Raw genomic sequence first — 25,547 nt, 5'->3', positions numbered from 1 at the left:
TTACAAATTTAATAAATTCTTCAGACTTTCTCTCAACCGTTCGTCTCGCGTATTTTTCACGCGTATCGAATATCGAGGATTGACGCGATTCAAAAAAAGAAAGTAGGTTTGCATAGATTAAGTATTGACAAACACTCGACAGAGAGAGAGAGAGATCTGGGTCAGTGCTTGAAAATCTCGATCGAAAAATCGATATTTTACAAGAGAAGCTATCCAATCTAAATATCCCTAGATTTTAATGTTACTTTGCGTGAGTACATGGCACGATGAATTATGCAATACGAGCAACACTTGTTTCCTCGCGGAAATTCATTTTAAAAAAGATGAAATCACACACACACACACACACACACACATACACGCGCTAACTTTTAATGTATACAATTTTCGTTTGTACACAGCGAGAAAGGTGCACGTGTTCAAAATTTTTAATTCGTTAATTCCTCTCTTTTCGCATATCACGATATACGATGTGATAACGACGTTTCGAAATAATATATAAATATATTACCTTTTCGATAAATTTGTTTAACGGTGTCGTCACCATCTTTTAATTTGTCGAACTCACGTCACTTTGAACAGAAAATTGTCAAATTCATTGAAAAATTGTTGGCAAACAAGTTTTTTTCTCTCGAAACTTTTTAGGTTAGGTTAAGGTTATAGTTTCAATCTAGTGGCTTATTGGACGATTGAGAAAGTTAATCGGACCATTAAATCAGTTCAAAATGAATTTCTATTTAATTTTTTAATTCGACGCGAAATTAAAGTTATTAATTGATATCATTAGACCTGAATCAGGTTAGTTTTAATAATTTTTTAATAAATCTAACCTGTTGATCTAAATTATTGAACTTGTTCTTGTTAATAACTTTTTTTTTTTTTTTTCTTTTTTGATAAACAACGATTATGAAATTTTGCGCACAACATCGTTCCATACGACGACCTTGACAAAAATATTATCGAGATCGAAGGCTGACGATATATCCAATATTTTTTCAAAAAAAATATTCCTCTTTCCTTTGAACAAAGGTTTTTTCTTCTCTCTCTCTCTTTTTTTTTTGATAAACTTCCACCCTATGTTTACTCCTCGAAATTGACCAATCTCGAAGCGAATATTTAATCGAAAGTTCCAACATAAATTGAGATCGTTTCGCAGAATGGACCATAGAGATCGATTAAAAACGAATAACCCTATTAAGGCCTTGTCGATACCGATAAATCGATACAATGGCGCGTTTCCCGTAAAAGATACAGAAATAACGTGGAATTAGCTGGAGAGGTAGAAGGAAAAAAAAAAAAAAAAAGAAGGGTGGAAAAAGAACAATAATAACTTAAGTCTCGTAAAAAGAAGAGAGGAAAAAAAAAAGTGAATCGAAGACAAACGAAAACGACGTCCGCGATAATCGTCGTCGAGATATTAATGGAAACGAAGAAACTGGAGGTGGAGGATTACGGATAATTGTAATGCCGAAAGATGGATGGTAAACGGTGGAATCATCGCGTTTGATAAATCGACCCTGTCATCTTGTCTTCCTTCATAAACGATGGATTGATTACGTACTTCAAAGAGGTGTCGAGGCTACTAATTTAAAAAAAAAAAAAAAAAAAACGTCGAGTTAGTTGAAGCAACGGAACGTGAAATGTTTCCATTAATTTCAAAAGGAAATATTCTTTTATTCTATATAAAGACGATTCCTCTTCTTATAATTTGCCTCGATATTTTTTTCGATTATATTTAGATAGAATTTGAAAGAAATTATTTCTTCTAGTTGTTTGGAGAAGTTTTAACAGACGCGTGGACGAGTTCGATAATTCGTTTAATTGATCCGTGAAAAGCAACAGTTGCTCCAATCTGTGAAAGTTGTTCGAGAAACAAATTACCTGTTTCAGAACTTCGATTTCAGAATTGCTGAACTAATTGTTGCTTCGTGACATGAAACGAGATATCAACTTTATTACGATTAAACAATGTTACATTTCACAAACGTTGTTTCGTGATCGAGTAATTTCGTTGCATCGATCGATAAATTTAATTTTATTCAATTTTGAATTTAAAGATATAAAAAAAAAGTTTTCTTTTCGAAGAAAACAAAATTTAAATTCTAATACCCGTATCTACTGTTCTTAAGTTTTGGTAAAAGTTTTGACGGGTATTAGAAAATTTTCAAGTAGTCATTAATTATAATAATTAATTAATTATACAGAGAACTAATATATTCGTGGAACATCTTTGAAGAATCGATTCTATGTTAAAACAGACACAAAAGTTCTAATGAAGCCAATAAAAGTATCTATTTTATCGTAATTATTATTAATCATACTTTTTTATATGTTCTTATGTATTCAAAATAATTCGTTTAATTCTTTGTGTAGGATTTTTAATGTATAAATCTAGATTCAATTTTTCAAAAGTGTTTCAAAAATATTTCAACTTGCATTAAAATTTTTCATTTTACGAAAAACGCAAATCTATCTCTTTTATCTTATGACCAATACGACGAAAAAGCAAATCGACCAACATTGAACGACGTCCAACATAACCTCTTCACGTGTTTTTGCTCAACACATCTCTAATTCGAAGAAGAGTAGTTTCTATCCCCATTATCTAGGTTTATAGCTCAATAAAAGGTACCGTACGAACATATTATAATCTATACAAAATTTTTCATACAAAAGGAACAAATCTATTTCATCGCTTTTTTTATCTTATTACCGACACGAGAAGAAAGCAAATCGACCGATATTGAACGTCGTCCAACATAACCTCTCCACGTGCTTCGTTTAACACATCTCTAATTCAAAGAAGAGTGGTTCCTGCCCCCATTATCTAGATTTATAGCTCAATAAAAGGTATCGTACGAACATATTAATCCACACAAAATTTTTCATACGAAAGGCACAAATCTACTTCATTGCTTTTTTATCCTATGACTAACACGAGAGAAAAAAGGCAAATCGACGTTGAACGTCGTACCATAACCTCTTCATCTGTCTTTATTTAACACATCTTTAATTTGAAGAAAAGTGATTTCTATTACATGATTCCCATTTGTAGTTCAACGTGTTAACCTATACAACATTTTCCATACGAAACACACAAATTCTATTTCTTCTTTTTTATCTTATGAGAAGCGAATCAATCTATATTGAACGTCGTCCAACATAAATCTTTTTACGTGTTTTAACACATCTCTAATTCGAAGAAGAGTGGTTCTTATTCCCATCTAGGTTTATAACTCAATAAAAGGTATCGTACGAACATATTAATCCACATAAAATTTTTCATACAAAAGACACAAATTTATTTCATCGCTCTTTTATTGAACGTCGTCCAATAATGCATTTTCGCAATTCGAAGAAGAATAGTTCTTACATCATTTATACTTCAATGTATGTATAGGAAATTTTTCATATGAAAAATTCAAATCTTTTATCTGAGCGACATATAACATAACCTTTTCACACGTCTGTTTAACATCTTTAATACTCGTACATAGTTCAACGTATTAACTTATAGAAAATTATTCATACGAGATACAAATTTATTTTATCGACATTAAACGTCGTCCAATATTTTTAATTCGAAGAAGAATGATTCTTATCCTATTTGTACTTCAATGTATATGTAGGAAATTTTTCATACGAAAGATACTATTTCATCTTTTCTATAACACGAGAAGAAAGCGAATCGATCAACATTGAGCGACATCTAACATAACCTCTTCACGTGTTTGTTTAACGCATCTTTAATACGAACAGTGATTTCTATCCCATTTATAGTTCAACGTATTAACGTATAGAAAATTGTTCATACGAAAGATACAAATCTATTTTATCGACATTAAACGTCGTCCAGTAACACATCTTTAATTCGAAGAAGAATGATTCTTACCTCATTTGTACTTCAATGTATATATAGAAAATTTTTCATACGAAAGATACTATTTCATCTTTTCTATAACACGAGAAGAGAGTAAATCGACCAACATCTAACATAACCTCTTCACGTGTTTGTTTAACGCATCTTTAATGCGAATAGTGATTCCTATCCCATTTATAGTTCAACGTATAGAAAATTGTTCATAAAGAAAGATACAAATCTATTTTATCGACATTAAACCTCGTCCAGTAACACATCTTTAATTCGAAGAAGAATGATTCTTACCTCATTTATACTTCAATGTATGTATAGGAAATTTTTCATACGAAAGATACAAATCTATTTCATCGCTCTTTCTATCCTATGACACAAGAAGAAAGCAAGTCGAATGATATTGAATGTCGTTCGAGGAAAAGTAAGTTTTTCTACAGTTGGATACGAAAGAAGACGAGGAAAAAAAGGGAAAGAAAAAGATAAAAAGAAAAGGAGGAAAGGAAGAAAAGATCGATGTCGGGGAATCGAAACACCCCGAGGAGACTGCGTTTCGCACGGGAATTAAGGTCATCGCGGAGTGTTAATTTCCTGGTCGTGTTCACAGCGACGAAGCGTCGCGGCGCCTGGCGTCCCACACACGCTCACGCAACGCATGCACGAGCACATGTGTGACCCGGTTGCGCGTACTGCGCTATCCCAACCCGTGTACTTTGCGTTTGCGTTCCGCAAAAGGGGATGGTTTATTGATCGCTCGTGGGGGAAACGATTCTGCGTCCCCGCGCCCTCGTGATCGCGAAAACCATCGGTCCCTATCAATTTATTTCTTCGAGGAACGAGAGAGAGTGTGTGTCTTCTCTCTTTTTCTCGAACCTTCGCCGGTGAGGCGAGCAGGCCGAACGATTGTTTGCTTCTTCGTTCTCGTTCTTGGATCGAACGATCGACGAGTATGGGAAGATTTTTTTTTTTTTTTTTTTTTTTTTAGTCGATGGAATGTGCATAATATTTATGTGTGTATCTGCAATAGAATGATTATTCGTATCTTTCCAAGAACGAAAGATTAGATTTGGAAAAGTTAGGATTTTACTATTTTTCTCTTCGATTCTTGTTGATCGATGGAATATGTGTGCATATTATAATTGTATGATTGAAATTGTAACGATTATTCGTATCTTTCGAAAGATTAAATTTGGAGAATAGGATGGAAAATTTAGGGAAAGAAATTTTTCTTTCGATCCTTGGATTGTCGAATATTTGTATACGTGATGATTATGAAATTGTCGAAAATTTGAATAGGTAAAATTTAACGAGAAAAATATTTTGATTTTTTATTTTTTTTTCGATTCTTGATCGATGTGGGGATGTGGAATACTCACGTGTATTGAACAGTTATGATATGATGAATTATGCAAATCTGAAATGTAATTTTCGAAGATTGAAAGATTAAATTTGGTTAAATAAATTAGATGTTAGATTCAGTGGAATAATTGAAGAGAATGGGATAAATATTTTGTAAATTTGTAAATTCGCCATTCAAAAATCTTCATTATATTCTTTCCATTAATTGAACGCGTGATTCTATCTTTATAAAAATGTAATCCACGTTTTTCGAAATTATCCTATTTAACAGTCAGAATATTCAATTTTCTATGCTTCAATTTCCAATAAGAGATCAACAGAGATTTCTCATAACGAAACATTCAGTCGAGACAGAGAATCATATCACAAATAACTTTTCAACTTCAAATCTTTGTTTTCCAACTTCTGATCGGTTCTAATTTACAATCAAGCCAAATGTAATTAATTAAACGTCTCTGATGAACGATATTCACTTGACAATTAATCAATTCATCCTTATTAATTCGAATATCACTTTTGCAAATATCGTTGAACGTTGAACAAGTTTTCAGAGTGAAAAAGAAATACGAAACATCCTCCATCTTGATTATTCTTCGTCGTTTCTGACTATATTTCGTTCAATATTTTATATTATAAACAATCACAAGCCGACCAAAATAAATCTCGAACCTCGTAAAGAAAGGAACAGGAAATTACAAAAAAAAAAAAAAAACGATCATGAAACGACAACGAAAAACGGAAAAAAAATACGAAACATTCTTAATATTTTGACTATTTCTTTCGCTCAATTCAACATTTCACTCCGATAAATAAAGTTATCTCGAATAAGAACGACATCGTCGAAATTACAAAAAATCACTAAACGAGCTGAATCTGAAACGAAAAAGAAATATGAAACGTCTTAATTATTCGTTTCTTTGACTACTCCTTTCGCTCGATTCAATATTTCACCCCTAAAACGATCACAAGCGATAAATAAAATTGTCTCGAATAAGAACGATATCGTCGAAATCAGAAAAACGATCGTTGAAATGAAATAAATTCAATATTTCCTAAAACAGTCACTGATGTAAAGTTATGTTGAACGATATCGTCGAAATTACAAAAAAATCGCTAAACGATCGTTAAATAGAAAACGAGAGTGAAAAAAGAAACATGAAACATCCTCTCAATTATTAATCAATTATCCTTCAATTATTCTCCTTTCTGAATTCTTCCTTTCGCGCGATTCAACATTTCATTCCCTGAACAATCGTGCAAGCGGTGAAATAAAGCTTAATTTAATAAAAAAAAAAAAAAAAAAAAGAACGTCGAAATTACAAAAAAATCACTAAACGATCGTCAAATAGGAAACGAGAGTGAAAAAAGGAACGCGAAACATCTTATTAATTATTAACCAATTATTCTTCGTCATTTCATTCTTTCGCGCGATTCAATATTTCATTCCCGAAACAATAGCGCAAGCTTAATTTCATAAAGAAAAGAAGAAAAAGAAGGAAAAATCGTCGAAATTGGAAAAAAATCACGGAACGACGTTACGTTGAACACGAAATGGAAAAAAGAAAAAAAAAAAGGGAGGGATGAAAGATCCGGTAAACTCTTAATTACTCTTCATCCCCTTCCTGCGATTTAATATCCCCGTTCCGCAACAAATAAAAGTTGGACGAGAAAGGATTGGTGTATTGCCATTGTGAAACGATCCCGGAGGGGAAAATGAGACGTTTTCAACCGGCGACGAGCGTCCTTTTAAATTTCAAGACTTTTGATCCAACCGTGGCCCAAGTGCGCTCTCGCAAACGTCTTAAATCGTACTCGTGGCAAAAGGCAAGATATACCTCGAGCGATGTATACGAAAGTGGAAGAAAGCGCAATTTTTCACGAGAAGAAAAAGAAGAAGAGAGAAGATCATTTCTGGAGATCCGATGACCGATGCTTCGTTCGATCTACATATTTTAATAACGGTTGATGAATATTTTGTCTTCGATAATAATGATTATACACAGCGGAATATCTTTGAATACATTTGATCGAAGGCAAGTAGTTATATTGTAAATGGTACTTGGCTTTCTTAATTGGTTTGGTATATTTTAATTCATCGTTTAATTGCCACGCGATCCCTTTTGTCGAGTGGAAAATTTGAAAATTTGAATATATATATATATATATATAGAAGAAGAAGAGGAAGAAGAAGGGGAAAAAATAAAATTCAAAGGCAAAATTTTTCTAGCAAGATATCCTTGGAATCTCGTTATTTTAAATACACATAAATTTACAAGATCAGATCAATTCAAACCAAATCCAAATTCATTCAATTGCAGTAGAGCGAATCGATTATCCGGACTAATTGGAGAATGGCTCGAAGAATCGAGTTGTCCGGATAATAAAGCATGAGCGGACTTATCCAGTTTATGATCGTAAGAATTACATTAAAAATTATTGATTCGATGCAAGAATATTATTTCTGTACTTTGAAATGTATATGTATATTATTCAAATTGTTATATTTGGTTTAACAGAGGATGGACAATGCAAAATGGCAACACTAATTCAGATAATTAACGATTCAGATAGTCGAAGTTGGATAATTGACGTTCTATACTGATTGTCTCTAAATTATAAAATTACACAAAACAATCCATATCAAAACCTATCTTCAACTTATTCCAAACCTAACCTCAAATTCATAACACCAACTTTATTGAATTAAAAGACAGTATTCAAATAATCGAGATTAAGTAATTGACGCTTTATTGTATCAATTAACAAATTTCAACTGATATTTCAAAAATATCAAATGGATTAGAACAAAAGACACAACCCACATCTAATCAAAACTTATCTCGAACCTAATCTCGATCTATTCTACACCCTAACAAAATAATCCATAAATATAGCGCAAATCTATCCCAAAATTTCGCAGAAACCATTTATAAACCACACACATCTACACACAGACGACAACAAAATCCCCAATTTCCCGAAAGAACGCGAAGTCCATGAACCACTGTAATCCCCTTGGTCATCGATCGCGCGATTAAATGCCACGAAATCCGCATTCGTCTCGCGCCTCAACTTCCAATCCGAACAGAGATATCTCGTTAACCAGAGAGAGAGAGAGATACCATTCTGCGATACGATCGAAGGGAACAGGATTATCGTTGTTTACGAGAGGCCAATAAAGCCACCAAGATAAAAATCTTATCCCCGCTTTTCCCATCGAAGCTCGACCTACATTTTCCATTATAAATATGAACGCGCGTTCGAAACACACGCTTTCCCGTGACCGAGAGATAAAGAAACTTTTGCAGCAAAACAATCGAGCGTGGCTGCGCGTGAGTGGCCGAATTGGGTGGGGAGTCGCGCCGATGCGTTTTCGAACGCGTCACGACAGTGCGGCCATTGTCGTGCGAATTCACGAGGAAATTACCTTTGCTTTCGAAGCGCGAAATCGAACGTTTCAGTGGAGGAAACTTTTTCGTGGAGGATGGGAGAAGGGTATACACTATTCTGCGTGTGAATCTTTGAAAAGATCTCCGAGTATCGGAGTCGATCGGGTTAATTTTCGAAAAGGAGGATCGGAGGTTATTTCGCGTTACGTTCGATCGAGAATCGAAGATGTTGTTGGAAGGAGGTGGGGCTAAATTCGAGAGATCGTTCGTGTCTGATGCAATGTTTGAAGCAATGTTCATGTGCATTGCATTGAGAGGGAATATTTGGAATATCGATTTAATTCACCACGCTTTATTCTTCGAAAATTGGATTGGAACTGGGAGGAGCTTGTATCTCGGATCCGATATGCTGTTGAAGGAAGGATTAAATTTTGAGAAATTGTTACGGCTTACACGTATCTTGGAGAAGTCTGTGCGTTTGAAAATTAGAAACAAACACGAAGTTGTTTGAAAGAATTGGAATATATCTCGAATTCATCTCGCGTAATTCTTTGAAAGGAAGCGGAAATTTTTTACTTTCAGACGAATCGTGTACGCTTTGAAAAGAAGTTGAAGCAAGGAAAATTAAATTCCAGATTGTTGAACGTTGTGCTTCGTGTTTGTGCATATGAATATGTTAAGAAAAAAAAGAAAATATCTAGTTTTCGAAGTATGCTGGAGTTAATTATCATTTGTTGCGTGGGAAAAGGATCGGTATACGAGATATTTTACTTAACAAGTTTGAAATGAAAAGAATTAAATTTTCTAACTAGAATTAGTTGAGTTTCGTTGTATAAAATTCATCGATGGGGAGGAATGTATGGGAATTTTCGAGTATCATTATTTTTTCCCCTTGCGAAATACGGGAAAACTAGTTTGGCTTTTTGAATATGGAAGCGTTTCATTATACTGGAAGCGATTTAATAATAAACTTATTTTTAGTTTATCGATTTCCACGATACCTCGAGTTATAAAATAAAAGTGACCAGTGTTTGTTGCATGAAAAAGTTAAAAATATATTTCTCGAGGGTGTTTTATATATATACTTAACTCGAATTAAAATAGAAATCATAGTTTCGAATAATTTAACGACGTTCGAGTGAAAACGACGAATCAAATTTTTATTCGTAAAAAGAAAAAAAAAAAAAAATTAACATAAGATATGATAATAAAGATGTATCTTTTCAATTCTTTTTTTTTTTTTTAAATATTTTCCATTATCAACGCGCATCGAGAGAATGCGAATCGATCTCTTTTGAGAAAATAAAAGAAAAAGAAAGGCTGGCTAAATCTCGAGAAGGTAAATATATATCCAGCTTAGAAAGAAGCTTAGCATCCCGAATAGAATTAATGAGACGAATCAATATTGGGATAAAATATGAATATGCAATCTTGAAAGATGATCTCTTAGCAACCCTGTATCACGAAGAAAGTAGGTTGAATAATTTAAAGAGAGCATAAAAGAGTTATTTCTGTTCTGTGTAATTTTGTTGATCTTCGAAATCGCGAAAGGATTGCGTCCAACGAAATATCCAAAAACGTAATTAAAAGAAAAATTTTAGAATTTTTAAAAATTAAATTTAAATTTTTTAAAATTGATTCTGTTTTATCGTTACAATCAAATATATTAAAAAAAAAAAAAAAAAAAAAATACGATAGAAAAATTTCAATCTTTGGCTAGTTTTGCTATTAACGTCTTATTAACCTTGAGCTCAGCCGAGCCATCATCAGATCAATTTTATATAAATGACATTTAGTACCCACAACTCAGATATGGATCAAAAATAACTAACATCGCTTTTCGATCCACGACACGAAGTTTAAATATATTTATAACCTTCCAAGACGAATAAATATTCCAAACAATTCCTATTTTATTAAATATATTAAAAATAGAATAGCAAAACTTCAACTTGAATTCTTATCAAAAATATCTTTTTTTTTTCAAGAACATAATATAACAAAACTCGAAATTTTCTCGTTAATTCTGTCACACGTTTTATTATTAAACATCTCCAATATTCTTTTTCTTCTTCTTCTCTCAAGAATCAAATAATTCCACACCTTTGTTTCTAAGAAGTAAAACTTTGGGGATAAACTCTGCGAGAGAGAAAAAAAAAAAAAAAAAAAAAAGATTCGTACGCCGTTAGCGACTCTCTTACACGAAAAATATGGCGAGCTTTCCGGGAAGATATGTCGCCACGTAATGCAGTTTGCAAGAATCCTGGCTTACGTAAGTACGTCCCAGGGACGGAGGGATGGAGAGAGAGAGAGAGAGAGAAACGTGGAAGGTCCATTAAATGAGCCACAGGAGGCAGGGGAGATTAGCCGCAAAGGAACGAGAACGCATTCTTCTCGATTCGAGAATCCCCCCTTGAAAAATGTTCTTTCGCTACACAGGCGGTGTATTTATTCCAATGATGAAACACGCGACGAAAACTTTCTAAACAATCGTATATCAATCGTGAAGCGCGAAAAGAAAAAAGATTCAAATATAAAGTAAGTTAGTTTTGATAGGTTTAATTTCGAAAGTCGTTTCTATTTCTTGTAGGGATATTTCGTGAGAAACGGATGTAAAAATTCAATTTCATTCCCATTCGTTTGTTGAATAATTCTCTGATGAAATAAAATTTATATTTTCTAATAATGAATCTTGAAGATGATATTTTATATTCGTATCACGTAGCACGATGATGTTCTCTTCTGAGAAAAAGTGGAACATTCGCTTGCGTGGAATTACGTGGAAAAAAAAAAAAGGTATGGAAATGATTTTAAAATGAAGGTTTTCCTTTCATCTTACAATTTTATAATATTTACGTTTGAAGTATAGCTGATTATTCGGAAAAATTAATTTTATAAATGCTATTCGAGAGAACGTGGACAGAGTTTTCTTCGTTATATATTATTTATGTTAATATTATGATATTCGTGTATTCGTCTTAACGAATCTTTTCTTTCTCGCGTAAATTCTCTGTTACGAAATCGATTTGCATTCGTTGCATCGATTTTTTTATTCTTAAATGTTAACAAAAGCCGGGGACTCGGGTTTCACTTTCTCGAAATGAATTTTCTTTTATTGCCTTCACGCGGGGAAAAAAAAAAAGTTAAACCATGAAAATTAACACCGTGGAAGCACTTTTATGAAAGCATCGTACGTTTGCGAGCGTAAAAGCAAACATAACGATATTAGAAGAGAAGAGAACGTTGTAAAGTTAATATTAAAGAATGCTTTTTAACTCTCTTTCAACTTAATTTCCCGCAAAGTAATAACCGATACATCAAATTATTTCGTTCATCTTTATTTTAATATAATTGCTTTATCGTTACTTCGTAAAGAATATTTCGTATCACAAGAATCTTTAAAACATAATCTATTCGTTTATCGTGTTTTTTTTAAAAGAAAATTTTATTTCTTTAAATTGATTAAATATTATTTGATATCTTGTTATTAATTATTATTGTTATAAGTTTCTTTTTTCATTCGATCTTAATAAGAAAAAAGAAAAAAAAACGTTCCTTAGATTTGCGAGATTACATTCTTTCCTGTTTTAATGCAAGTAAACGCGTCAATTCGAAAGTTTCTTGCTTCGATTTTTCGTATTTACCGACCGGACATCAGTCGGTAAATTGATCAACTTCCGACATACATATCGAATCGGAAGTGGAAACAACGTCAACAGGAGAGAAACGTCAGAACTGTATTCTAACTGAACAACGCGAGGAAAATAGATTTTTTTTGAAACGTAGAGATAGAAATAAATTTATATTTAATTTCTGATAAAGGAGAAACGTGAAAAAAACAATATTTGTTCGAACATTGAACGAAATATTGTTATAATTGATAACATTATAATTAACGTTACTACAAATATACGTATAATATAATAACTTCCAAACAATTATTATTTCCTCTCAACTTATTTCTCTCCATTCCATCGATTAACTTGCATCACATAATAATATTTTCAACGATCTTTTTTCCAACGAATATTCACCGTAATACGAATCGAATAAGAACGCGATATCGATTCAACTGTTTAACGAAGATCCAACTATTGTACTCGTACACAGGGGCCGAGAAAAAAGGAAATGAGGTGTAACGGAATAATTAAAAGTTCCTTACAATGGACTTCTCTACCCTACTTCCTTCTATTCTGTTCTCTGCGAAAAGAAAAAAAAAAAAATAGAAATATAAGAATTCTTTTTTTTTTTTTTTTCACACACTTGCTCCAAAGAGAGAGAGAGAGAGAGAGAAGAACCGTAGCAGCTTTTCAGACTGCAATAAGGACACATTCATCTCATCTCCTTTTTTCCATGTTCCACATCGCACAACGGAGGGACGAGAGAGGACGATGTCCGAGAAGGAAGATACGAGTTTTTCCACAGGTACGACTTTTCCACTGGTGGTGGTTGGCCACACGCTCGTATTGGTAATCGAAATTAGACAACTTAGCGAATATTATACGCGGCGATTCTATCGCAGTGCATCCTGTGAACCCTGTGAGCGAAACCCTGTACAGCCTGTTAGAGCGCGTAACCGACCGATCGATCGAACCGTTGGACGAGCATCGTGTCGCACATCCGGATATATCATTTCTGTCTCTTGTTACCTCTTGATTGAACCATTATTATACAACCGCATACGATACAATCCTCCTATTCGCTTTTGTAAGAAAAGAGAGAAAAGAAAAAAAAAAGAACGTAGCCACGTAGTCGTGGTTTAGGCGCGTAACAGCATGCGAACGCATATATATACACAACACGCGCACACACACACACACATATATATACATATAGAGAAAACTAGACTAGTTAAAATTAGCGTGTATCCTTTACCTTTATTTCGCTTTGTTGAGTGAATCGCGATGCTCGTCTCGCGATTCGCGCGTCGTATAATAGCATAAAAATGATGGTAGTCGGGCAAATAGGGAGAGAGAGAGAGAGAGAGAGCGAGAGAGAGAGAGAGAGAGAGAGTTGTGAAAGACCGACTGAGCAAGGGTTGTGTTTCCGGTGTTGCAGGATGCACGCGGTTGGATTGCACTCGGCGCTGGCCATCAAGCGTCAGAGAAAGCGGCGGGACGAGCAGCGTCGTGCCCGCGAGCGGCGCTATAGCGCGCAATCGGGCGAGAGCGGTCTCACGTCGCCGAGGGCATCTACCGGTTCTTTGGATCATCAGCCGAGGCAGCACAAGGCCGGTCACTCGAGCCGCTCGGCCGGTCAGGGCATGCTGGACTCGAAGGTGGTCACGTCGGTGGGGATGCTGCACATAGGCGTGGTTTTCCTCGTTTTCGGCGCTTTCCTTCTAATGAGCGGCCTTCTGCCGGGCGATCTCGCCCGTTGGGGCACCAAAGCGTCGGGCGGTTGGTGGAACGAGCTGGTCGCGATAGGCCTGTTCGCCATCGTGTTCGGCATATTCCTGATCGTGTTGAACAAAGTGATCGCCAAGAGGGAGGAGAACGACCTGGAGGAGTACGTGCAGAGGCAGTTGACCAGGTCCAAGTCCGGGCACAGGTTGGAGAGGGACGCGGAGACGGGCGGGTTGACCACGAAACAGGCGAAGAGGGCGAAGCAGATGCTACAACAGCAGCAGGAGCAACAGCAGATCGACTCGATCGAGACGCACAACGAGAAAAGCCCCGACTCTCCGCCCAGGAGCCCACCGCCCGCTTACTCCCCCCCAGCGATGAACGGCGATCACCAGGCCGTCCAGTCGTCCCTCTACCTCGAACAGATCACCGAGGAGGAGATCATCAGCGACCGTGTCGAAACCTCGACCACCAACAGCTTGAGCCCCGGCTCGCCCAGCGAGACCAGGGAATTGTTGCAGAATCCTCGTTACTCGAAGCAGAATGGAAACCCTCAGCAGATTCATCGGTCGCTCTACGTGTCCAGGATCTAAACACTTTGGAGGGGGAGGGGTATGGTTGGGAGCCTGGTCTGGCTCGAACGTTTAATTAAAGGATCGCGAGGATCTCGTAGGTATTGAGAGGGGAGAGGATCGTCGTGGCGGTTTATGGAGACGATGACGAAGTATTTCGAAGAAAAAGAAAAAAAGAAGATTGGAATCGTCCGATTAGTCGGTTTGAAACGTGATTATCGATTATCGGTAATATAGATCGGTTATCGATTGTTTTCTTTTTTTTAAACTTGTCGAGATATCGTCGAGATCTCTCGACAGTAGTAGCCGTTTAAAACATAACCTTTATCCGAGAATTTCGCGTTTAATTTAACTCTCCACGCGAGTTTCCAATTAAGAATGCAGTCTCTCGCAAAGGCAGAAATTGGCCTTAATTATTCGCAGAAGAAAACTTGATTGAAGTGGGACCAAAGTTTCTTTGCAAACGTTACATTTCGTTTAAAATCGATGCAAAGCAAATACAAAAAAAATCGTTGATCTTTAAAAAATTCGAATATCAATATCGCCATCGATTGATACCGATGATCGATAAATCGACACGGTTCACATTTATCTCGAGAGATCCTAGATGGCGGAATCAAAATCTGCCATGAAGCGAGCAATTACGGATTGACGATTTCATCTCGACGAAAGTGTAAATCCGCGTAGTCGAACATTTCCTCTGCGCTAATTTCGATCCGAGCCCATTTTATCTTCTCGAAAGTTTCGCATTGTCGCAACAGTCTCTCCGCGTTTTATTCATTATTCCATTCGAGGGTCGAACTCGACCAATTTCCTGCGAGGAAATCCGATAGAAACGATATCGAGTCCCTCTCGTCGAGGGCAACAAGTCCCTTTTGTGCTTGTTACGTTAGGAAAAGTTGGAGAGGATCCTTGGGCACCCGGTAGAAAATCAATTTCCTCGACGAATTACACCGGCATTGTCGATTATGAGAGAAACTCGATCGAGATCTCGATAATTTCAGAACCGTGGAAATAATACGACGATACGCGTATACGATTTTCTTCTTTTCTTTCTTTTTTTTTTTTTTTAAACGCTTTGCAAAGTTTAAAGGTGAGTTTATGCTTGTTAAGTATCGTGGCGAGGAAATGAAAAAGATCGAAGAGGGGAAAAGTCGATTTAAGAGGCAGCAAAGAATTGAGAGACGGGTAAAATTTAGACGGTTTACTTGAAGCAACGAGAGAAGTATTTGTGAGTTTTATATGGGTAAGTAAATTGATACTTTCATCTTGTCGAAATAATACATCGAGTGTATTAAAAATTAAAAAATTTAATCCTTTATTTTTTTTTTTTTTCAAACTAATAACACGATGTTAAATTAAATTTCTAGAAGATAATATTTAATATTACTCTCGAAATGCAATGGATCACTCGGTATGACGCGAAGTACGAACGAGTGTAAACCCACCTTAAGAATATGAAATCTTCCGTGACGATATTCGAAACTTGCGATAAGATTGTAAGCAAGAAATGGCAAAACTTTTCGTTCGTTAAAGCTTCCGGTTAGAAATAACGATTTCTTTCTTTCTTTCTTTTTTTTCTCTCTCTCTATCTCGAGAAAGAGAGAGAGAAAAAACTTTAGAGGAAGCTCGTAAAAGTTCTCGACCGAAACCGATTTAATCCTCGTTAAGAGTAAGCGCGATAGAAGAATCGATCGAGGTGGAAAAAATTTTTCGAGTTCTCGTGCCTCGATATATCGCGTGGAAATAATATCGAGGATATTCCAGGATCGTTCGTGGATTTACCGCGTGCAAAGGAAGTACGCCTATAAGACGAGAAAATATGCGGAATGAAATATTGGAAAGTATTGGAGAAGGGGGGAGAGGGGAGGGGGTCGTTGAAAGAGGAAGTTGAATCGACTTGAAAAAGTATAAAAAAAGAAAAAAAAAATCATGCACTCAAGGACCAAGATATAATTAATTCTCGAGGTAGACAATTTTAAGGAAGATTATCGCGGGAAATTGCGGATTCTGAATGAAGGGAATGTATGACGAAAGAGGATGGTTACAAGATAATCGAAATAATGATGATGATGATTTCTCTTCGGTGGAATATCAGTGGAATATCAATGGATTAAATTCATCCGGTTAATCATAATCTATATTCTGAATTCGATTTAATAGACTCGTAAGAAATGATACGAAGATCTCTTCGACGCCAACATATTCATTACTGTTTAAAATGTAAATTCTTAAGAGGAAACGGACCCGATCTCGGGACTAAAGGGGGTCCTTTTTTTTCGGGGCTCTCGATTTAATTTTAGCTCGATTCATTCGAGATGAATAATGTCCTTTAACGTTTAAGAAAGTTTAAGAAAGAAAGTGTCCCGGTATCGATGGTCTGATTATCAGTCATTGTACGTATTCAGGTTTATACGTGATTTGATGTGGAAGGGCAAAAAAAAAAGATCGTTTTGAAAAAAATAGTTTCCGCTTCGCAATTTTTAATTAAAAATTTCTTTACCCGAGTTTCATTCTTATCGGATTTTATATAATCGAATAATGGCATTTTTAACGTGCTTCTAAATTTAATAATAACTTTTTTTTTTTTTTTACCTCGTATCGTATAATATCTTGGTAATTTTATTTCATCATCTCTTTCCCTCTCTCTTTCTGCGTCTGACACGTTTTATCTTTTTCCACTTTTGTTCTTCGAAGTATTTTTCTCGTTCTTGCGTAATATTTCCATTTTTATAAATACGAATGAAATATGCGTTTCATCATTTTTCTTTTTTTTTTTTTTTTCCCCCGATTTATTCTTTTTCTCGATTTATCGAATTCGCAACACAATATGAATTAATTCGATTTTTGTCGTGTCTGTGTGTACGAAACAATTGTACAAATTGTCTTTCTTTTATTTATTTATTTATTTTCTTTTTTTTTTTTTTTACCAAATCTCGTGTAATCAATTAGCAAAAAACGTTAATTAACGAGAGGATATACAATCTGTCGCTCTTCGATTCTTTAAACTGTATATTGCGTTTCAATTTTGCATTCGATTGCATTACAATCAAACATTCCATTCGAGTTAACTTGCAAAGTCTCTAATAGCTTTAACTCGTCGAATTGATTTTTCACGATTTATTCGCGAAAGAATAATCGAATTTGTAGGGAGTTTAAATAGAATATCTAGTCGAGAGAAAATATTTGATCGTGAAGAATATCTTGAATCTCGAGCAATTTTTGATTTTGAAAAAATTTTAGTCCAGAAATAATATAAATTTTTCATTGCGTTCTAAAATTTTTTCTTTTTCTTTTTTTTTTTCTCTCTCTCTCCTTTCCTAAAAATGTCAGTCGCTTAAGGCCACTAAGACGCTTTTTCCATCACGTTATTTACTATCTACTTGTTTACTTGTCTCTCCTCTACGCCTTATGAAGAAACGAGATTTCGCCTTAAAGAGCGACTAAGGATACAGAGTAAGAGTATATACTTAACACATTCGAGGTCAGTGAGTACACAATATTTCGCAGGATGATACAGAAACTTTATAAAATATAAAAATATCTTGCTGAACGAAGTAAAATAATCTCGAGTAGTGGATCTTATTTTTCGTGTATTTTTTTTATTTGAACGAAAATGTTATTACCAATGTAAAGCAGATTAATTTTAAAGAAAAGTAAATAACACGCAAAGATAATAAAACGAAAATTTTTCTTTTCTATTGTTTACATTGGTATTTTATAACTTTATAACAGACTGTATGTTATTATTACATTCCAATTCAGTGAGTTTTACATTACAAAATCCGTTAAATAAGAAAGTACAAAGTTATATTAAGTACAAATAATAACACCTACTTTTAATAGATTAAAATTCACCCTTTGCCTTATAACATCGAATTACATTCGATATATTATCATTATCGATCAATTTCAACAGATAGAAATTAACCTCTTAAGTACGACCATCGAATAAACACACACGACCGATCGTCGACTTCAGTATTCGGTATAACGCGGCAGGTGAATGTATCGAAGAGAGAGTTAAATTTAAAGAATATATTTCTAGCGATAAGCACAAGCCAAAATAAAAAACCAAATGATGGTCAAGACCTTTGGAATTTATCCTAAAATCCTGACCTCGAATTGGTTAATATCCAAAGTGAGAGAAAAGACTGTGAGAAAAAAAAAGAGTATATGTACATATAATCTACGATGTGTTGCAACCAAGTTGAGACATCTAGTGTACTCGTAAAATGGGCGTGGTTTCTGGGGCGTATTACGTCCGTGGCGTGAGAAGTGACCTTGAACGATCAAAACATTTGGGAAGCACGACGACTAAAAATCGAAAATTGCGTCCAGATTCGAACATCTTATATACATCTTGACATTTTGTTCGATACTATCCTCGTAGGTAGTCTCGAATTAATTGCATTTACGCAATGTGTATTACGTGCCGCTTTTCTCTCATGAAACGAAATAAATGATCGAGACACGAAGTCGTACAGGTTATAATAACTTAACCAATAATTAGCGGAGGCAGCTTGAAATCTTTTTCGACGTCCCTGTTTTATCGATTCGCGGGACGTCCAGTGTCCAGTGACTGATAGCGCTGTACTTACTATTAAGATAGTTCGTAATTTTAATATGCTATATTCCATTTTATAATACCTTGGGTATTTAATTACATATGCTAGCTTTAGACGGCGAGATTTTCGAAAACGACTCGATTACACGACTCGATGTTTACTTTCGTGTCGGCTGATCGATCGGTAATTGCATTATCGATAAAGTTGTGAGTGAAATGGTTAGATTCTCGAATAGAATTATCCAACTTTTATAGCGTTATATTGAAAATAATATTAACTGTAACATGATAAATAAGAGTTGGTATATTTTAATCGTAGAATGAAACGAACGCGTGTATATTGATTTTTGAAATCGATCATTTCATATGCGACAATCTAATAATAATCACGCGAATGAAGCACGATAAAAAGAAAAAGAGTAAAAAAAAAAAAAAAAAAAACAAGATATCTTTTTTCCACGAACAGCAAGATTTTCTATGTGTATTCATATGGCAGGTCGTTTTCGAACGTCTTCAAGAAGAAATTGCCACGCTCGGGCGCTATCATTCTGTGATCCAATGAAAAAATTAATTAATTAATTAATTAATTAATTAATTAAATCTCATACCGAGAAAAAGTGAATAATGTTCTTTCGAGGAATCTTACTCTGTATATATATTGTATTATTATATATCTCTACCTTTTTTAAATTGGGACACCGTGTATTTATTAAGAAGAGAAAACTAGAAGAAGAAAAAGGGAGGAGAGAAAGACAAAAAAAAAAAAACAGCCAAAGAAATCATATGAATGAAAGAAGAAACAAGTGGTGTCTCCACTTTTTGCATTTTGCGCGATTCCAACTTTTTGTATGCTCTTGCAAAGCTGGAAGAGAATGAGAGCGAGAAAAAGTGACAAAAGTACGTATGAAAATATGAGAGAACGACTTAAAGTAGAAGAAAGTGTAAATTGAGTTATGAGAGAAGTGAATTCAAAAAAGGAAAAAAAAAAATAAAAAAATAAAAAATAAAAATAAAAAAAGAAGAGAGAAAATTAAACGAAGCGATTTGGTTCGATTGAATGTTGAGTGAAAGTGCCTTTTGCGATGTGTTTCGTAATTCCGTGTAGCTTTTCGGTATTGAAGGGAACCAATTGCTTTCGTTTAACTTAATACGTATAGCGTTTCCACTTGCGACGCGATCACGATGAAATTGGGAATTGTATCGATAATATTTATCAAAGATTCAACGACGGAAGATGGAACGTTTAATTTTTCTAATTTTGTAAGTTTCGATCGATACATCGATCGTTATGCATATTATTTTTTTGTTACGATATATAGGATGTTTTACAACGAATGATACAAATGATATTTAGGATTTAAAAAATTTTCTTTTACCACTTTGAAGTTTTTGAAACATCCTATATATATTTAAAAAAATGAACCAATAATTATCATAATATGAATTGCCTGGAATCTTCAAAGGATTTTAATAAAAACGATTCTTTGAAAAATAATTTAAATAATTATTGCTTCATATTTTTATATTTTTATCTTTAAAAATTATTTACTTATTATTAAGATTAATGATTCAAATTGTAAATCGATTGATTTCATTCTTCCATTTCATTCCCTCGAAACTGAAAGGCTGAAACTGCAGATTAACTTTAAATCATAGGTATACTCCTGTACTTTTCTCGCGTTTATTTAAACGATCTATATGTACATCTATCTTCTTCGAAAGGTGGACTTACTCTATATATCGTATCGGATTGTAACGTTTTTTATCGCTGTACATTGTAATCGATTTTTAACGCACGATCTCCCGTTAGGAATACACGTTCCTGCGTATTCCTGTATACATATATATTCTATCATTGGAGGTTGAAGAGGGCGTTGCAGTCGAAGGCGACGGATTCCACGTTAATTTCAGATACAAAGATATATCCTAAAATAAGTGGTACAATCACTTTCACGTAGTATCTTGCGCACATTTATAAAGTGAAAACTTTGAAACGAAGAAAAGGAAACGAAACTTGGTGATCTCGAGGATCTCTTCGAAGAATTGGTTAATATAATATAATATAAGTGAGAATTTTTGATTTTATTTGCGCATTGCGGAAAAATAACGAGATGTCTGATATACTATACTTAAAATTTTTTTTTTTTTTAATTTTATTTCGTATTAGTCGTATCAATTTATAAATTGCAAGTTATAGTTGATGAAATAAGATCGATTTAATTGAAACATCGATATATAAATATTCCAAATACACTTGAATTTCTTCTTATACGGAATATCATAAATTTGTTTCATGTATATTTCTCGTTAAATATTTATATTATTGGTATCATTTTTCTTTTTACTTTTAGTTGTTCATTTCTATTTTAGGTATTAAAGAACTCGTGTAAAAATTTAAAGATTTTTAGTATCTACTTACCAAGAGGAATAAAAAATATTTAATTAATGCATTTTTTAAAAAAGATATTTTTATTCTCGTATCTTTTATAACGATACAATATTTTCTCTTGTATTTTTCATGTCGTTTTAAATTATTCATAAAATTATATAAATTCAGATTTGCCCTTTTAAATTATCATTAATACAAAATAACACCAATTTTATCGATTAAATTTTATCTCGTATGAATTGGTTTCATTTTTTTTTTCGATAAGCTTCCTTTCGACAAGCCTTTTTTTGCTTTCGATTACATTCGAAAAAATTATTATATCATCACGTTTCCACTTATTCCCACATTTTGAACGGTAAAAAAAAAAAAAAGAAAAAAAAAAAGGAAAATCTATAAAAAGCCAAGTGAAGAGAGAAAAATCATAACCGGCGTGGACGAGTGTTCTTGGAAGAGGTTCTCGAACACGGGATATTCCGGAAGAAATTGCAAGGCCTTCGCGGAAATTCAATCGACCATTTCTACGGCAATTTGAAAATCGGGGCTCGTAAAGAAAACCATTGGGATTAATTAACGAACGAACGTGTACATCGACGGCGTGTAATCCGTAAATGTCGATGATTCTCGAGCAGTAATTTCAAAAAGAATTCTCTCTGGTGATTCGATGCGAAATTTGTTGGATGTAAAATTTTAGCTTCGACTATTTATATCATATTTAGCTAAAATATTTATATTAGTTTTCGAAATATTAATGAAAAATTTTCGGCATATATCGAAAGCTGTTTATACAGATATTACTAATACACTTACTATTGTTTCATTGTTCGCCGCTATAGTAATCCTATACTTATTAGATATTCCATCTGTAATTCTATCGAAAATCTGATTCTCAAGAAATTAAACGCAATTAATACGTTATCTCGTTCAAAAAGAAATAAAATTTGTGAAAATATATTGGCAATTATTACTTTCGAAGATTCCGTATACAGATATTAAATTAGAATTGAAAATTCTTCATGGAAGCAATTGAAGGTTAAGATACTGGGATACTGAGATCGTCTGACGACATGTCGCGACATCTATAGTGAAAATGCTTGAATTAATCGCTGCATGAACAAAATTCGATATAGCGAAATTATACCGAAAAAATTTTCATCGATATCTATCCGGAAACTAAATGAATAAGTATTTAAAAAATTTTACATTCGAAGTCCATTCTTTCTAATTTCGCGTTGACCAGGGAATCTTTAATTGGAACTTCAATCGTACAACCATATTTATTATCATCGATTCTTCGAACGTCGTGAGTCGTTTTGCCAGAGGAGAACCTGATAGAACTCGTGTTTTATTTGCCGCGAGAATGGTCCCATTGGGACAATAATAGAGCGACGAGAAAGTTCTTCGTTCATATCGATTCGGTAAGTGGAAAAAAAAAAAAAAAAAAAAAGGGTGGAAAAAAAAAGGCTTAGGCAAGGAATTCTCTCGAGACATAGAATTTTTTTCTTTATATAATAAGGAATCCGTCGTATCGCTGAGCAGGTTGAAATATGCATCGCTGTTCTCCTTCGTTGGACGCGTTTCCAACTTGTGGACGAACCACAACTGGAAACGGACCTTTATATAACAGACGTGTGGTATGTTTACATGTAAGGAGAAGTTTGAAGGAGGAAGGAAACGTGAATCAACAGGGGAAACGTATCACTTTTTCAAGCGGTGAAAATATGTAATGTTCTGGTATTTTTCTCCTTTCAAATTGTGTCTCTTAAAATTTGTTGCCCGAAGAAGAAAATTGTAATCTTTTTTTTTTTTTTTTGCCTTAGTTTTTAATCATTTTATAATCACTCCCTCGTTAATTGTTGTTGTTATTAAAGAATGGATCGAGGAAAGCAAGAAAAAAACTATCACAGAGAACTTTTCTATTCGAGATTGAAATAAAATATGGGTAAATATAAAATAATAGACGAGGATCTGAATTAAATAGGAAAATTGTCACAGTGCAATTATCGCGTAGAATTATAAAAAAAATACGAGTAAAAAAAATTTCTCTCTCTTTAAAACCTCTCTTTGAAACCGAGATCTTATCTAACAAACGAGTTTCTATTATGAGAATGCACTTTGACGATTAAATTTGTTTCACTCGAGAGTGAGAGCTTACGAATATTTTCTTTTACGTATGAATGAAATTAAATTAAAATTGAATTGAATCGGCCATGTTATTTCTTATGAATGAAACGAACACGAGCAAAATTTTTATTAATGTAATGTAATCAAGCCAAAGGGTTATTTTCTTCTAAAGCAACGAATTTTGAATTTTGTGAACGGAGGAGATTATCAGAAGAGCAGAATCCAAAAGAATTCGTCGTAATCTTATTGTATACTTATTGTAAGTACTTATTTAAGTTCTACTAGATCGTAAGATAAGTTATAAGAATTAAAAGAGTACGTGTATGGTCAACGATGATGATAATGATGATGATGATGTTGGGCAGCGACGATTCTTTATCATTGTTAGAATTATATATAGCTCTTGCATACATACTTGCAATACATATTATTACCGCATATTATTATGAATTAGGAATTAATAAGCTTTCTTATGCCGTTTCTCTATTGTACCACTTATATACACCTGATGCACGATTTTTCGAGAATAAATCTTTATGAAACGCTCCAGTCTTTGTAACTTGGCTGTTCTAGAATCTTTTATTTCTTTTTCTTTTTTTCTCATACCCTCGTTAAAATCAGAGACCAGATTGCAAAATTTTCAAACGTTCAATCGAAAGTTGTGTACGAATAAAGTTTACTTACAATTTATTTACATAATTTAAAAAGATGGAAAGAACGAATACAAATATAGCAATCGATATAACTACGAATAAATATTATTATTCGTAGCATTTTAAATAAACTTTTATCATTTTAACTTTACACGAAATTTATAATTTATAATTAAATTTTTCTGGTTAAAATCGCGTTTCAGTTTGTCACCATGTATCTTGCTTTGAATATGAATTCGAAAATTAATTTAACTTGGCCACGTCAAAATATATTAATAATAACTCTTCCAGGTATCCAAATAAAAATCTTGTGTTATAAGCCTATCGACGTGTCGAGGTGACACGTTTAACTGTGTTAAACGTTTTTTTAATATAAAAAAAAGTTAAAAGCATATTTTATGAAATATTCGTAACATCTTTCGAAAACAGTAACAGCGATAAAATTAAGGAAAAAGAATTATTATACGCAACAGAATTCGTTTCATTCGATCCTTTTGAATTCTTGATTTAATCTTGAATTAATCTGAACGAGATTTTTAAGGTTATGTACATATTGGAATTCCCATCGTGAATCATGTTTAAATAATAATCATAAAATCAATTTTCCATGGAGAAAACGTGTTCGACGAAAGACTTAGAGCTTCTCGAGCATACCAGTGGTTCTCAACCAATGGTTAGCCGCAATTATTTAAGAAGAAAAAACACGATGTGTTAATTGAATGCGAGTCATTATAATATTTTTGAGCGGCGATCTTTGATATTTTTCTAAAATTTATCTTATTTGTACAAGGAAGAGAAGAGGATAATCGCAAGTTATTTGACTGTATCAGATTCGCGACTTTAAAAAAGTTGAGAAACACTGTTCTATGCGAACAGACGTGATCGAACGTGACGTTTTCATGATTTCTTTATGTCCTCAACCTTTGAAGTTTTCATTCATCTTTTCGTTTTTAGAAGAAGGATATTCCATCGAAGTGGTTCTGGAAAAAAGAGATTTGATCAGAAAAGCTCGTTTGATGGCAAGCTTTCGAAATCTCTTTAAAATCGTTAAAATTGTTTGAAAACCACTAAATAATTAACAATACGTATTATAATACATTATTAAATTTGTTAATACAATTCGATAAGATGTGAATTAATATTAATTTATTTATTTAATCAATAATGAAGGCAAATGTTTTGTATCTAATTAATTAATTCGAGGATAAAAGGATAGGAATTGTTGCTCAAGTGTTAACGGCAAGAAAGAAAATTAATTTTTTCCGAAGGATGTCAAAAACA

The 25,547-nt window shown here is 33.8% G+C and overlaps 2 protein-coding genes and 1 long non-coding RNA gene across 6 annotated transcripts in view; all 3 read left to right on the top strand.

The window, feature by feature from the left end:
- LOC105734980 (uncharacterized) overlaps nt 1-25,547 on the top strand; it is a 61,976-nt gene that overhangs the window by 15,119 nt on the left and 21,310 nt on the right. The window contains exon 1 of one of the 4 annotated variants that reach the window (XM_086913641.1): nt 2,828-2,850. The exons of the other annotated variants lie outside the window; for them this stretch is intronic. The gene's annotated coding sequence lies outside the window, so the exon portion shown is untranslated. Of the gene's footprint in view, nt 1-2,827; nt 2,851-25,547 lie in introns of those variants that run through there. 4 annotated transcript variants of the gene reach the window in all.
- On the top strand, nt 13,679-14,786 carry LOC100868858 (uncharacterized). The gene has a single exon (XM_086913637.1). The coding sequence runs from the start codon at nt 13,679-13,681 to the stop codon at nt 14,555-14,557; it is 879 nt and encodes a 292-aa protein (XP_086769763.1). The 3' UTR covers nt 14,558-14,786.
- Nucleotides 17,311-24,172, top strand: LOC147656862 (uncharacterized). The gene is made up of 2 exons (XR_015293841.1): nt 17,311-22,907; nt 23,006-24,172. It is a non-coding gene; the product is annotated as an uncharacterized LOC147656862 (long non-coding RNA).

Source organism: Apis florea, unplaced genomic scaffold, assembly GCF_048593485.1.
Source record: "Apis florea isolate Af1SG1 unplaced genomic scaffold, ASM4859348v1 contig_3496_pilon, whole genome shotgun sequence".
Lineage (NCBI taxonomy): Eukaryota > Metazoa > Arthropoda > Insecta > Hymenoptera > Apidae > Apis > Apis florea.
This window is presented reverse-complemented; position numbering and strand designations above follow the sequence as displayed.

Coding starts and splice junctions, on each gene's coding strand:
- LOC100868858 (XM_086913637.1), top strand. CDS start 13,679: ATGCACGCGGTTGGATTGCACTCGGCGCTGGCCATCAAGCGTCAGAGA.